The sequence below is a fragment of the Artemia sp. Qi Xiang Cuo genome, chromosome 2 (assembly GCF_049724085.1).
Source record: "Artemia sp. Qi Xiang Cuo chromosome 2, ASM4972408v1, whole genome shotgun sequence".
Classification (NCBI taxonomy): domain Eukaryota; kingdom Metazoa; phylum Arthropoda; class Branchiopoda; order Anostraca; family Artemiidae; genus Artemia; species Artemia sp. Qi Xiang Cuo.
The window spans coordinates 25,165,834-25,182,464 of NC_142795.1; the positions used below are offsets into that span (position 1 = coordinate 25,165,834).

General features: G+C 36.3%; 1 protein-coding gene across 1 annotated transcript in view; it reads left to right on the plus strand.

Moving 5' to 3' along the window:
• The window catches only part of APC10 (anaphase-promoting complex subunit 10), a 36,906-nt gene extending 28,808 nt beyond the window's left edge, over positions 1-8,098 (plus strand). Inside the window, exon 4 of the mRNA XM_089108029.1 lies at positions 7,478-8,098. Within this exon, the coding sequence (XP_088964155.1) occupies positions 7,478-7,763 (286 nt within the window). The 3' untranslated portion in view covers positions 7,764-8,098. The remainder of the gene's footprint in view (positions 1-7,477) is intronic.
• The last annotated feature ends 8,533 nt before the right edge of the window (positions 8,099-16,631 follow it).

Sequence of the window (16,631 nt, forward strand, 5' to 3'; positions counted from 1 at the left end):
TGTATACGCTACACAAATACCATTGTTCCTGATTGATAGCGCCTCGAAGTTTTTGCGAAAAAGAAGAAGATAAGAGTTCCTTGTTGATATTATTATCAAACTCCGTTCTTCTAAGGCTTCACAGGGAAGAAGCTTGATTATCACCTAAAAAGGTCTAAAAATAAGTCATTAGTTCTCTGATAAGCTTAAATCCGCTCGTTTTTACTAGAGAAGTTACGCCTTAGTACTTTGCTGATCAAATCTGTTCGTTCCAGGCCCATCAAAACAGTCCAATATTTCTATTTATTCACTACATGTCACTAAGCTTCAGACATCTATTGGAACTTTTTTTGTAGAGACTAAAAGATGACCTTAATGGAAAAGCTCCCAAATTGGAGTGTAGCATCAAACAAAGTGTGAGCTTATAATTTTGAGGTAATGGGAAAACATATTTTATTGTCCCTGAGGTCTCGAAAGGCCAGAATTTGGCACTGATTACAATAAACATCTTCGTAAAAAAAAAAAAAATGTTTATTCCCAGTAATTATCCTTTAGCAATGAAAATCCAAGGACCTGTTAAACCCTTTTTATATCCTTTTACAACAAATATAATTCTGGAGGTCATTGAATTTCTTCTGATAAATCATTAAATATAAAACAATTAGCAACGATTTGTAATTATTCTTGAAACGTGATAAACATCTTATTTCATTCTCTGTTCGTATCCTTAATGTCTTAATTAAGAATGCACGTGCGATTCAACATGTGCTGCTTTGTCGCTATAAACATCTGATGTTTTATTAGCAAATTATCTACTTGAGAATAAAATGACAATGGAAGCCTTTAGGGCCATACTATTAATATTTCCATCATCACGCTGTTGGGACCACAACAACGACCCCGTCAAGATTCCCATCCACATTTTTAAAAGAAGTATTTATTTATTTTAACTGGTATGTGTTTATCAACTCACGAACAATAAGAGTCGACCATGGTCGACACTTTGAGCAGATGTATCTCATAGACGTCATTGTGGTAACACGGGGGAGGGGCTAACGTGTATGTTGTGACCTGTAATATGCTTAAAAAAATTTTGATGGAAAAATATGTATATATAAAGTTTATGCAAAGTAACTGTGCTATAGCAACAGGTTTCCAAGGTCTTATTAAACATGCTTAAACCATTGTCTACCTTCTTATAACGAAGGTAATTTAGGAAGCACTGATTTTTTTATTGTTGTAACTCTAAAAGGAACATAATTAGTGAAGTTTCGCAATGTCTGTGGGACGTGATAAGCGTCTTATTCTAACCTCCACTCTAGTCTCTGGTGTTTGCTTCGTTGCCCCTTCACGGCCTGCAGTATATCCAGAATTATTGACTGAAAAATTCCACCCAAGGGAAGATTTCATCCTTGGACGATTGCACCCAAGGAAAAGTGTGCCCATAGAAAATTGATTCGGAATGAAGTTATTTATGAATGAGGGGCTGTTGGGATAGCCCCCCTCCCTGTCTATTGTAATGATTCTGCTATTTTCTATATTTCCCTGGAGTCTTAATATGATTAGTTTTTAACTGCTGTTTACGTTCCTATCCGTCAAGGACTGTTGATTTAAAGGAGTTTCGTACAGCGGAGGTTAATAGAATCAGAGCTAAATAGATTTCGCTCGTAATTGCAGGTCAAATCTGTATGGGTGCAATCTTGTCTGGGATTCTGATTAAATGTCTAATGAAAACGCAGAAAATTATGCAGAGCACCCAGGTATGTATCTAACACAATCTTGTCTGAGATTATGCAGGGGTGCAATCTTGTCTCGGATTCTGATTAAATGTCTAATGAAAACGCAGAAAATTATGCAGAGCACCCAGGTATGTATCTAACACAATCTTGTCTGAGATTATGCAGGGGTGCAATCTTGTCTCGGATTCTGAATAAATGTCTAATGAAAACGCAGAAAATTATGCAGAGCACCCAGGTATGTATCTAACACAATCTTGTCTGAGATTATGCAGGGGTGCAATCTTGTCTCGGATTCTGATTAAATGTCTAATGAAAACGCAGAAAATTATGCAGAGCACCCAGGTATGTATCTAACACAATCTTGTCTGAGATTATGCAGGGGTGCAATCTTGTCTCGGATTCTGATTAAATGTCTAATGAAAACGCAGAAAATTATGCAGAGCACCCAGGTATGTATCTAACACAATCTTGTCTGAGATTATGCAGGGGTGCAATCTTGTCTCGGATTCTGATTAAATGTCTAATGAAAACACAGAAAATTATGCAGAGCACCCAGGTATGTATCTAACACAATCTTGTCTGAGATTATGCAGGGGTGCAATCTTGTCTCGGATTCTGATTAAATGTCTAATGAAAACGCAGAAAATTATGCAGAGCACCCAGGTATGTATCTAACACAATCTTGTCTGAGATTATGCAGGGGTGCAATCTTGTCTCGGATTCTGATTAAATGTCTAATGAAAACGCAGAAAATTATGCAGAGCACCTAGGTATGTATCTAACACAATCTTGTCTGAGATTATGCAGGGGTGCTATCTTGTCTCGGATTCTGATTAAATGTCTAATGAAAACGCAGAAAATTATGCAGAGCACCCAGGTATGTATCTAACACAATTTTGTCTGAGATTATGCAGGGGTGCAATCTTGTCTCGGATTCTGATTAAATGTCTAATGAAAACGCAGAAAATTATGCAGAGCACCCAGGTATGTATCTAACACAATCTTGTCTGAGATTATGCAGGGGTGCAATCTTGTCTCGGATTCTGATTAAATGTCTAATGAAAACGCAGAAAATTATGCAGAGCACCCAGGTATGCATCTAACACAATCTTGTCTGAGATTATGCAGAGGTGCAATCTTGTCTCGGATTCTGATTAAACGTCTAATGAAAACGCTGAAAATTATGTAGAGCACCCAGGTGTGTATCCAACACAATCTTGTCTGGGATTTTGTATTGGTGCAATCGTGTCTGGGATTCTGATAAAATTTGTTTTGAAAAGTAAAAAATTATGTACTGCAACCACTTATAAATCTAAGATAGGATAATGTTTATGGAGGGGCAGAGTATTCCTGGAGGGAGATTAAAATACAATGCGAAGTAGCTAACTTGTATAAACAAAATAGGAAAATATAGAGGAAATCCTTAAAATGTTTAAGAAGACTTAGGATAAGTCGTAGGAACGATACGCTGTCAACATATTTGCAAGGAATTGTTAAACATGTGAAAATCATTGTCCGTCCTACTTACCAAATATACTTCGGGAATTATTAACCGTTACATATTTAAACAGAAGATGATTAACAAAGATTTGCTATTATGTGTGATACGTGACAAATCTCTCTTTTCATCCTTGATTTGAGTGTCCTATGTTTGTCTTAGTTAAGAATGCGTGCGCAAATTAACATCTGTTTATTTTCCTCGGTCGTTTCTAGGAAGAAAAATGGGGGTTTCGAGCTAATTATTTGCCTGAGAAGATACGGCGAAAGCTTCTATTGATGACGCAGTGGGGGCCAAACATTTATATTTTTGTACCAAAATACACTAAAAGTGCAATTGCTTAATAGTCGGAAACAAATTATGGCGTTTTTTTGGCATTAAATTCTTTTGTTTAACCTTATCTTACCTGGAAAACGATTTGGAGGTCTACCTCTTCCCCTCCCTGAGAAATTTTATGTGATAAAATTGATGAGTTTTTGTACGATTAATGTTCTCATTGTCCCTTATGAACATCACAAAAAGAGGGTAATTGTACATACTCGTGTTGTGGGGGTTGCGGTATGCCTCATATCAAAATAAAGCAAGAAGTAAAAGATGATAAACATGTCAGTAAATATCGCTTTAGGTTTTTTTTTAATGGAGCTAGTAAACGCATAAAAATAAGTTGCGTTTTGAAAATCGATTTATGGAAAATTTCCAATTGTTGTTTTCCCCATCTTTCCCTCTCTCCCTTATCATCTTTATGCTTCTCTCTCTTTCTTTTTATTTCTTCTGGTTTAGGTATCTCAGGATAACAGTTTATATAATTATCCAGTAAGCTTATCGCAGATCATTTCTGGTCTTCGTTCTCGGTGCGAACAAAAAGCTCCTCCTACTTCTTCGTGCAGTTATGGATCAGTGTGTTTGCGTCTATCAATGAGAAATGGTTACTAAGTGAATTATTCGTAATAGCGGGTTTCCACTTGTTTCCGATTGTTTCGCGTCTGACTTGTCTACCCGTGAAAAGATCTGATGCCGCCTATGTTTCTACGTTCTCTGGAGAACTCGCACCCCGGTCCGGGTTTTTATAATGGGTAAGATAGGGAATGATCATACTGGATAATTATATAAACTGTGCTCAGGATAGAAAGAAATGATAAAAAGTTAAATGAGAGCTGTATCTAGGATTATAATAAGGCCCAAATCTAAGTGACACCACAGGCTCAATCAGGTTTAGTTCTCAGTCTATTTCGGCTGCCTTACGAAATTTTCCAGCTATGCAACTAGAGATGTGAAACAGTCCGTAATTGTGCAGCTCAAGAAGCATTATTATTCTACGTGGACAGCTAGAAATGTCTGTCGTAGACTACGCTTTATTGTAGACTTAATAAAAGTAAAATGTTTCCTTTTGTACTTTTCTTTGTCCCGTCCCTGTCATTCAGAACGAAAGAATTAAGAAAGTTGAGAGAGGGCTCATTCAGTCGCGAAACTGTGAAACATATTGCTCTCCTGTGACGAAACAGATTGGGGAACTACAAAACTGCCATTTCTGTTCCTGTAATCAGGCAATCAGTATTCTCAAAAGTTACAACAAAGATACCTCCGGAAGCAGCATGATATGTGCAGCCCCTGAGGCAACAGCCCCAAATTATACGATCTAGCATTTTAGTCTAACGGCAGGACTGTTATACACCGTTGAAATCAAGATACAGGACATATTTCGCTCTACATAATCACAGGACCTAAGTTCCACTTACCACAGTTCCAGCTTCATAGGCAGAGGCATGTTTTAAGAAAATAAAGTTTAGTAAATGGAATATGGACAGTCATAAAAATGTTGATATCCCGTGAGAAAAATCCCGTATCTTGAATCTTTAGTGTTTAGAGTGAATAGCAAATGTGGCTAAAGCATTAAAAGTGGAAGAGGGTGCAGACCCGACTGGTTTTTTCCGCTCCCATAGTCATTGTCAGGATCTTTGATTCCAGATTTGTCATTTGGAGGCACAAGAGGAGAGTCCAATTGTTTCCTTTTGAAACATGAGAAGCTGTTAGATCTGAAAGCTATAAGTTTAATGAATTCTAGCCTTATTTTCTGTAACCATTGTGTTTATTTAATTAATTACTACCACTACTACTACTAACGGCTCACCGCAGCATCAAGCAGCTTAAGGCCAACACAGCTACGGAGGCTTTTCCCCCATCCCAATCTATTCAAAGCCATCCTCTTTACACCCTCCCAGGAAGTATCCATTTCCCTTAAATCTTTCCTTCTATTCCTAGACCTCTTACGGCCAAATTCGCTATTGCAGGGTATGAAGATGCGTGTCTTCCCTGCTTTAATTAAAAAATACTGCAAAAATTTGGATTCACGCTGATTTTGATGTGTATGAAGAGAAAAATCCTGTAATTGGGTGTTTAATCACTAACATATGGAGAAAATGGAATATGACGGATGTCAAACCCTTGTATCGGGGTTTATCATTTGGTCGTTTTGAATTTTGATCTTAATTTTTTGCTTATGGTCGTCACTAAGAAATTTTAGTTAATGTTATGTTGCTTCACAGCTGAAGTTGCTGTTAGACACCGGATTAGGGTTATTTAGATGTAGAAATATTATTCGAAGGCATATGGTGGTTTTTATACTGAGCTTCGTATCGAACTTTGAAAAGCTGCTAGATCTCAAAATTAGGATTTTAATAAATTCTCGTTTTACTTTCTATATCCAACATATCAGCATAGTCAATATATCAGCATTACCATGGGAAAACAACCAGGAGCAAGAGTGACTCCATATAAAAAACACCCCCTCTAAACTTGACACATTTAGGTGCCTGCATAAGAATTTATTTTGAGGCAGGGTCAGGGTGGACGAAACGAACAAGTAGGCCGATCATATCAAAAATGTAGGAAGGATCTTAATAGTTTTGTGATTTTTTTTTTACATATCCATATATGTATACCTGGACACGTGGATAATTATGTTTCTCGTTTATTAGATAAAAACACCTTTTATTCTAAAAGCAAGGTATAATCAGCAATATTAATACTCCACCATGAAGAGGGTGCCCCCCCCCACCAACAATTACCCTAGGAGATTTTGAAAAATGTGGTCTGAAATTAAATATTTGTTTGTGTTCGTTATTCCCGTAAAACCTCCTCCTCTGAAACCCATACCTCGAAAAAACACGAGGTTAACTGATTACGTAGATATTCAATAAAACTGCAAGTCTATATATTGGGACTTGGGGAGTTCATTAGTCGAAAGTTTTGCTGTTGGGATTTATATGATTGGGGAGTTGAAAAATGAAATTCTACTGGCTCTGCTAATTGCCAAGTAGGAATTTGGATGGGGCTTGAGCTGTCTCCGTCATTTCTGTCAACGTTTTGTGGACGTATTGTATTGAAAACATTGAAGGCTTCATTCAAATTTACCAAGGGTCGGTATCACAGTTCGAAAAAATGCTATTGTCCCATCACTATGTTCTTTTTTAGTTTTAATGGACAGAGAAGTAGCAAGATATATTTGCAAAGAGCAGTATGCACTCACAAAAGGCAAGGTTGAATTAAGGGATAAGGTACAGGGGTGTCGTTTGGGGGAGTGGGAGCAGTTGACCTCCCCCCAATAATGTGGAGAAAAAAGTATTATATATCCCAAATACCCGGATATGGACCCCTCTTGCCCCTCCCCCCAATAAAAATGCCTGAGATTTGCCACTGCATATGTATAAACAGGCAAGGTTGGCTAGGTATATTGGAGTTGAACTAAGTTTAAATTCTCAAAATTAACGTTGAGCAGGAATTATACACGCCGTGAAAATGAAAACAAAAATTTGTCCTTTGCTTTGCCATGAGAGCGAAGAAATTGGAGGCAGAAGAGACTGGGGAGCTTGATTCAACGGCGAAAATTCAAAAGAAAGACGAAAAGCTCAAATTTAAGCCTCTGCCTATTCTAATTTTTAAGGATTTAAGTTCGAGTGGGGAAATCCTTCAGGAAATTCTTGGTTGGGGCATCTCATCTAAATTTTTCAATGTGTAAATAAATTTAGCAAGAAGATCCTTGCGGAATCTGAACAAAGGTAAATAAAAAAAAAATGAAAATAAATATATTTATTTCTCGGATCTCCCTGATCGAGGGTATGACCAATAATCATATATTATGGGTGTAACTCCAAACTTGTTTTTTAGATGTGTTTTGATTTTGGGAGGTCAAAATAGCTTTGCGTTACCTCGATATTTAAAGTTCCAGAATCTATATAAAAAAAGGTTTTTTTTGTTTTTTTAGGATCTCAATTCGAGCAGGGACACATTTTGGCGACCTTCAAGAAATTGAAGTGATAGACTTAACTGAACCGACAGGATGGATCCCGATCCCGTTAAGGAATATAAATGATCAACCAATTAAAACCTATATGATTCAGATTGCTGTAGTTGGGAATCACCAAAGTGGCAGAGACACTCATATGCGACAAGTGCGAATACATTCCGTGAAGAAAGAAAATATTATATCTGTTTTTGAAATGGAACGATTCAGTACGAGAGAATTTCAACAGTATGCCATGCTCCGGTAAATGCTAAAACCGTGTGCTTAAGGCCAGTTCTACACATAGGTTTCAGTGAGGACTCTACACCCTAGAATGCGGGGGTTGGGAAGTTAATTTCAGTTGTCTCCTGTTTCCTATTCTTTGTCATTAATTTAATCATTTAAGCTTTTAGACTAAACAGTCATAATGATTCCAGCTGTAAGCAGTACAGTTTCACAATCTAGAGAACTTATTTTGAATTATTTTCGTTTGAAAACCCAAATTACGAGCCTTCAAATTGTTCAGCACTGCGATTGTTTTTATGTTAGTTGATGTTTTTTCTGTATTTTAAATGCTTCTTCTGAATAAACGAAATTGTACGTCCTTTCTCCGCATGATATTTTATATTTTCATATGCGCAGGGCTAAGGTGGCAATAAGGGCACATACCAGGGGGCGAACTCACAAAACTGTAAAAGGGGCAAGGATTTTTTGTTTTCGATTTTTTAAAATGAAGATACCAAGAGCAGTGGTTTTCAAAGTCTAGGAGGAGGGTTGTCGTTTTCTTTTGTTTTTCTAAATTCTAGTGAGTGGCAGCTATCCCTCTCCCCCAGCTGCCAACTATCACCCCTGGCATAAACCCCTTGTAACTTTAGAGGTGATTAGAGAAAGGTTAGAGGTATATTCTAACACTGGACCAAGTAAAGGGGTATAGTCCGTGGAGCAGCTGAGGGGCCTAATTAACTGAATAATTTCTTAGACCATGCTGCCTTTCCTTTTTTAATCAAAATGAAATGACCTTGTAGTGAAATAATCTTACGTTAGTGAACTTCGAAGAAAAATTTATGCACTTACTAAAGAAAGTTCAAATATTTTGGTTTCACACCTGAAAGCCTTTATCAGTGAAAAAAAAGGGGGGGACAGATTGTACAAGTTAACACATATTAGAAAATAAAGATGAGAAAACACAAACGCTAGACCCAAGAAAAGGAAAACCAAAGAGACTCGCGAGCTACAGTCGTAGTTTTTTGAAAAGATCCGATTTGACAGTCCGGCACAAAAACCATACGTTTGATAGTCATATCGAATTGGTTTCAAAAGCAACAACTATAGTTTACCATAGGTGAGTTTCGTTCGTAGATTATTGTTGTTGTTTTTTTTTGTGTAAAATAATCAACCATTAAGGTTTATGACTGTAGTTTCATCTGAATCTCTTTTTATTTTATCCTCTAGCAATGTAATTTATAAAAATCTCTCATTGTTCATAGTAGCATATTGATCTTCGGAAAACTGCTGCTTTCGTATCACTGTAGTATTATTTTATTCTTATCTAGGCCTATATATACATTAAATTAAAAAAAAACAAGTTTTTTTTAACTGAAAGTAAGGAGCAACATTAAAACTTAAAACGAACAGAAATTATTCCGTATATGAAAGGGGCTGTCCCCTCCTCAATGCCTCGCTCTTTACACTAAAGTTAGACTCTTTCTCACAGCTCTATTTTTTAAAACAATAAAGAACTTTAGCGTAAAGAGCGAGGCATTGAGGAGGGGACAGCCCCTTTCATATACGGAATAATTTCTGTTCGTTTTAAGTTTTAATGTGGCTCCTTACTTTCAGTTAAAAAAAACTAGTTTTTTTTATTTAATTTTTGAACGTTTTTGAATTATTGGAGGTTTTGATTTTGGCTCACCGTACATGAATAATTAAACAAAATTTGTATATTAATTTTACTTTTATTTGGTTAAATGGCTTTCTCGAAAGTTGTTTAATTTTATTTACGAACGTTTTTATTAATAATAAATATACGTAACTTACGTAACGAACTTCTATATCGATATATTTTTAATACTTATATTAGGGGGTTTGCCCCCTAGTCAATACTTCACTCTTTACTTTAAAGTTCGAATTTTGTTCCAATTCTTTAAAAATGACCCCTTAATCACAAAGGCCGTTAATTAGAATAAATAGCTCTTATGAAGTACTAAAAAATCTTTGGCTTAAAGAGTGAGGTATTGACTAGGGGGCGAACCCAATCATATACTTTTATAATTTCTGTTCGTTTTAAATTTTGATATTGCTTCTTACTTTCAGTTGAAAAACTTGTTTATTTTTTTATTTTATTTCTGACCTTTTTTTTTTAATACTGCTGGGAAATCCGGCGCCCCCTTCATAGCATTGTCCCTTCCCCCATGCAAACTTCCTCCATGGAAAGATCTCCCACGTGACCCCCCCCCACCACTACCAGAAAAAAAGACCTTGAAAACGTCTGTATACTTCCCAATAACCAATACTATATGTAAACATTGGGTAAAGTTCATAACTTTCAGCCCTCCTCCCGGGGACTTTGGGGGATTAAGTCATCCTAAAAGACATATTAATTATATTTTCGTCCATGCTGAAAAAAATGGTTATCTCAAAATTTTGATCAGGTGACTTTGGGAAAAAAATGAGCGTGGGAGGGGGCCTAGTTGCCCTCCATTTTTTGGTTACTTAAAAAGGGCACTACAACTTTTAATTTCCGTTTGAATGAGCCTTCCCACGATATTCTGGGACCACTGGGTCGATACGATCACCTTTGGAAAAAAAAAGAAACAAACAAATAAACATACATCTGTGATCTTTCTTCTGGGAAAAAATACAAAATTCCACATGTTGGAAGATAGAAGCTTAAAATCTCTACAGTGGAGTACTCTGATACGCTGAATCTGATGCGGTGATTTTCACTAAGGTTCTATAGCTTTTAGGGGTGTTTTGCCCCTTTTCCGAAAATCAGCCAAATTTTCTCAGGCGCGTAACTTTTAACGGGTAGGACTAAACTTCATGAAACTTATATATGTGAAGTCAGTATTAAAATCTGATTCTTTTTATGTATCTATTGGTATCGAAACCCCGTTTTTTAGAGTTTCGGTTACTATTGAGCCGGGTCGCTCCTTACTTACAGTTCGTTACCACGAACTGTTTGATAAATGGTTTAGCTTGAATCTTATTTTGTTGAAAGATGATAAATGGGAAAAGTCGAGAAAAAGATGGTAACCAAAATAGTAAAACATAGAGAATGGTAAAATGCAAGTTAAAAGATAAGAGTAAAATCTAATTTCACCGCTTATTCTATTGGTTTTGAATATGAATAATGGATTAACACGTCAATATAAATGTTTAAACAATGGACTAAGGGTTTGTAATCATTGTGCCAATTATCTCTCAGGCTTACGGAAAAAACAAGAGATAATCCTTTTGGCCCGTACCCGGGATTTTTTTTTGGGGGGGGGAGGTTACTCAAAGATTTTTTTCGGGGGGGGGGAGGGGTTACACAATGAAAGTCAAAAAACGCCTTAAAAATTAGATTATATCCATTTTTGCTACGATTTTGCAAATTTCGTTTTAATTATTCATGTACGGTGAGCCAAAATCAAAGCTGCATTAATTCAAAAACGTTCAGAAATTAAATTTAAAAAAACGAAGTTTTTTTAACTGAAAGTAAGGAGCCACATTAAAACTTAAAACGAACAGAAATTATTCCGTATATGAAAGGGGCTGTCCCCTCCTCAATACATCGCTCTTTACGCTAAAGTTTTTTATCATTTTAAAAAATAAAGTTGTTAGACAGAGTCTAACTTTAGCGTAAAGAGCGAGGCGTGGAGGAGGGGCAGCCCCTTTCACATACGGAATAATTTCTGTTCGTTTTAAGTTTTAATGTCGCTTCTTGCTTTCGGTTAAAAAAAACTTGTTTTTTTTATTTAATTTATAAAATGAAACATGCGGCGTATGCATGTGATCACTGCAATGTGTTGAAGCACTTTTAATTAAGCATATTGCCAAGTGCTTATGGCCAAGAATATTGTTACCAAGCAACATGGCATGATTATTTTTGTTTGGTAAGGTAAACTGTGCATTCATTTTGAATATATTTGTTTGTACACAAGTTTGTTTGTTTTTTTGTTGTTGTTTTTTTTAGCTAAAAGATTTGTTTATATTTGAAAGAAAAGAGTTGTGCCCTTCGGAAAAGGCCCGAAGCAGCATGAGGACATTGAGTTATTTTAAGCAGCATGTCGCTTTTAAGACCGGAGCCAGTACCAGTTAAAAAAAAAAAAATCGAGGTTGTTTTTTTCTTCATAAAAAGGTTATCCACACATCCTTGAAAAGTCTGTTTTATTGGCCAAACTTAGCAAGAACTAAAATTTGATTTGCCAGGTCCCCCTTTTTTTAGTTAGACACCGATCCGACTTCTGAGGTGAGGAGGGATGCAGAACCCTACAATCGTATCGTAAAACATTCATATCGTCCAGAAGAAGATGTGGGTCGAGTATTCACAACCGCACTTGGTGGGAATTAAGAGCTATTGTCATAGCTCCACCTGCTGAGTGCTCGGACACAATTTGATCTTTGCGGAGGGAGACCTAATTCTTGTCTTCATGACATCTACCATAAGTGGTTGTAGGGTCTCAACCAAAATCGGCAAAAAGTATAGTGAGCGTCCTAGCTGTGTTTTGAGGAATCACGGCCTAAATTCCTGTAATCAGGCTGTCTAGTAGTACGGGTTTCACAAAAACTTGGTTAAAAGTGGGAGTTAATCGACGCTGCGCCCTTTTTTTATTGTAAACGCCTTTTCGGCTTCTAGTCAAACGGACGGAGAAATTGATCTAAAGGGCGGCTTGGATATGTATTTTTTTTTTTTTTTTGGTTGTTATAAAATTTTTGGAAACGAAATTTATGAGATACAGAATACAATCGTCAAAAATCGAAATACGTTCGCCTCAAATAATTTTTTTAAAATAAATGAACAGCGTACAATCATCAGTCCTATTATAGCAAATGGTAGTTGCTAAAACCGCAATACATTCCCTTTTTGTGTGTACTTTTTCAAATAAAATATTTATATCATTTTCCCTGCAGTAGAGAAAGTCCTTACCAAAAGTACTCTATGCTTGTTTTTGCAAGGAATGTGTTTCGATATCAAGGGGCTGACGTCTTAGCTCAATAATTTTCAATCCCAAACTATTTGACTGGCGCATTTTAGTACTACTGTATATTCATTATTTCTAATACGATAAAAAAAAAATAATTACCATGAACGACTCTAAAATATTTCGTTTTAATTTTGCCTTAAATCATGGTTGTAGCAGCACCTACCGCAACCTAGTAAAGAACGAACTCTTACCCATAGTAACCGAAAGTTTAAAACGCGTTTGGAAGAAAACTATCAAATGAGGAAGAATCGCCATTTGAAGCTGATTCATAAATAGTAACTATTATTTCGATTAATCTTAATTGTAAAAGTTTAGGGCAAAAATTTTTTTTTTTTACATATTCTTATTAAGTTTTACAATTCAAAATAAGTTCGGCGCCACTGTTCTAATGTTGCCAGATATCACCTCCAAAATCTGGGTATGTTTTAATACAAAATAAAAACACTATCTGGCAAATAAATTTGGCTTTTCGATTCCCAGTTTTTCCCTATTTATTTATGAAATATCTGTTTGTGGCAATATTATCGTAATAATTCTGAAAAGCCCCACTGGAGATAATCTCATAGTAGGGGCATCCTTTGAGATGGATCTTAGGGTCCTTCTTCTTTAAACTTTGAATATTCATGCTTCGGCGTCATATTTTCTTTTATGTTACAAATACAGTGGACATTTTTTGCAAAATTTTCATGCTAAAGAAATTTATGGCTGTTTTTATTGCCTATTTCTGTTTATAAAGCCTTTCCGACTAGCTGATACCGATATTAGGGATGTACCCCATCCTTCCAAGGACTCTAATTTTAATGCAAATGTCTGAAAGTAAGTTTGCAATCTAAAATAATGCTTGTATGCCCTTGGACAGACAGATACAAAAGATATAGATAGAGGAAGGCCTTTCAGCCTTTGTTTGCCCTCCCTTAAATCTAATGATTTTCGTGATTTATCCTCAAATTTCTATAAGAACCAGCCCCCCTCCCCCATTATTGAAGTATGTTGTTATGTTTGTGTCTGATCTTGGCTCCTCTTGGATAATTTTTGGCTCTTACCAATCACACAAAAAAATAAATAAATTAGGAATAATTTTTCTGCTCGAAGGTATTAATTTTTTCTAATTTCAGCTGACACCAAGACTTGTCTTCCGGGATGCCAACATCATTTGAAACAGGAGAATGTATCACCCCTACGCAGCAGATCAAAATCCATGAAAATATGAAAAACTTCAAGACCCCTCTCCCTCTCCGGCTGAAAAAGAAGAAAAAATGGGGAGGGGGCTCCGGTATCGAACTTGTTTGCGTTATATTAGGTTGAAATGAAAAGAGTGAAACAATAATTCCGAAAAAGAACATGTGCATTGGTGCTTGGCGAAAGTTTCCGAGGACGATAGTTAAGTCCACAAAAAAAAGGGAGGGGGTACTTTGAATGAAACTTTTGTTTCAAAACGTGTTACATTTTTTTTTAATTTATTTAATATTGCACATTTTCCACTTTTCGTGTGTTTTCGGTTTTCAAGGAGTAAAAGATCTGTCTGACACCCACTGCAAGTACCCCTGTTCTCATAACGAAAAAGTGATGAAGGCTGAGAATGAAGATATTAACGTGAATTACTGGCTAAGTCTAACCTTACTTACTGGCTAAGAAGTCTTTGTCCAATTTTCTCTGAGTAATTTTAATTTGAGTAATGAAGAGGTAAGCTCTCTCACTTTCTTTTATAAGGAGCCAGGGCAAGAGCTAATAATTTTGTGTGGAAGCAGACTTCAAAAAAAAATTTCAATCCCATTTTTAATCATATGTTTGGATCTCTTCCGTTATACCTATACCATGACTCAAAATATATTTTTTTGTCGTTTAAGTTGAAAGAAGAGTGACGCATGGCAAAATGCATGGGAAATATATAATTGGTGCTATATACTCGCACACCAATGGGGACTGCGGGTAAAGTAAAGTGAAGCGCTTGTAGAAATAATATAAGTAAGTAGTGATGTAATTTCGTCGAAATCCTGAAGGGGGGGGGCAAAGTTAGAGTCATTTTTTCCGAATGAAGTGAAAATGACAGTAAAAATTAAAAAATAAGCCATTTGGTACAATAAAGGTACTTTATAGTACTATAAAGGTAAATATGTGCTAAAAAAACCTTTTTTTGCTGATGCTGGGGGCAAACCGAGGTCTGGGAGGGGCAGTTGCCCCCTGCCAAATAGTAAATATGCCCCTGTAAGTATTTTGATATCTTTAGGATTACTTATATCATTCCTAAAAGCGTTTTACTTTACTTTACCCCCAGTCCCCCCATTGCACAGATACGCGTATATAGCTCGAATTACGTATTTCCTATGCATTTTGCCATTTTGTCACTTTTGTTTCAACTGAATACCGGTAACTTGAAGCAACTTAATCCACAAGTAAACAGTGGTTTAGGTATAACAGAAAAGATCCACACAATTTTTTTTCAGTTTTACTTTTTAATGTATTCATAACCTGGACGAGGGCTCGATCCTCCCTTAAATAACGTCTCTGAGTAGGCTGACTTTTGTTTTTTTTAGAACGTAGTTAACACCCGATTAAGCAAGACTAATTGCGCAGTAGAAACTGGAAAAATCAAAGTACGGAGCCGTTTTTCCGGTGTTTTCAATATACCTCTCAAATTTACATTCGAATAATCTCCAAAAACAGGTTTGTTTCTACAGCACAAAGGAACAGAAACTTCAGGCAGATGGTCATATTCTTTTGGCAATGACCTAAATATGTCGATGCATCAATTTTCATTCAATTAAGGGTGCTTTTAAATTGGCGAAGGGTGTAAAACTCATTTGCAAAATTTTGCGGTATGGAACTGTTGAACATGTACAGCGAACTATTTTGTCAGTTTTTCTTTCTTTATATTGAACAGATTTAATTTTGAGACAATACCGTCTAGGGCTAAACGGAAAAAAGGTCATCCCCGTCTGGGGTGGGAGGACGCCATAAAGAAAGATTTAAAGGAAATGGGAACTTCCTGGGCGGGTGTAAAAAGGGAGGCTTTGAATAGATTGGGTGGATGAGGAGCGTGCGTAGCTGTGTTGGCCTCAGGCGGCTTGGTGCTGCGGTGAGTTGTTAGTAGTAGTAGTAATAGTTAAGGAATTACCCAAATACAATTTCATCCAGATGTTTGACAAGGGATTCCGCTGTCATAGGGCACCCCTTCCAAAGTGGCTGAAAATTTACAAAAATTCAAAAAAAAAATAAAAATTTGCTCCAAAATCCCTCTGTTTATCTTGTGCTTGCTTCCTTCCATTTTACTTCCTACTGCCTTCAAGTAACCCAAGCGAAAATTCACATTTTTACATAACTAATCATTTTGCCAAGTATTGCCATAACTCAAGGCTGTATCCAGGAGGGGATTAATGGGTTTGAACTCCTCCTAAATTTTTGACTGACTCATAAAAACGGAACAAAATTTTTGATGCGTTTTTAAAAAAAAAAATTTGTAACCCCTTTCCTAGAAAATAAGTTCCTGAATGTGCCCTTGCCATAACTAATCTGGAGAGGAGATTGGAGATAGATGCCATGGAATCATTCATTTTACCTTTGAAAATGCAGGGATACCAATTGTGGGGGGGGGGGGATTACTGCTTATATTGGTATTACCAGAATAAATGTCCCCCTTACCTTTTCTGAATTTGAATTTTAAAAATTATAATTAATTCCCCACCTCCCAGTATTTTCATGAATTGAAGCCATAGCTGACATATATCCTAAAACCTTGTTCTTCAGTGTATTTTCCGTGACTTTCAGCAGTGTATATGGCTTATTTTTTGTTGAAAGAGGTCATCTGTATTTTTGCGTTGAAGCTGACTAGCCTTTTTTCTCAAATTTAAATTGCAAAATAATGTCTCTCATTTTCATTTAAACTGAAAACATACATAGTTTGCATAAAGCTTGAATGTGGCTTGCTGATTGAAGATCTATCAAGGCCA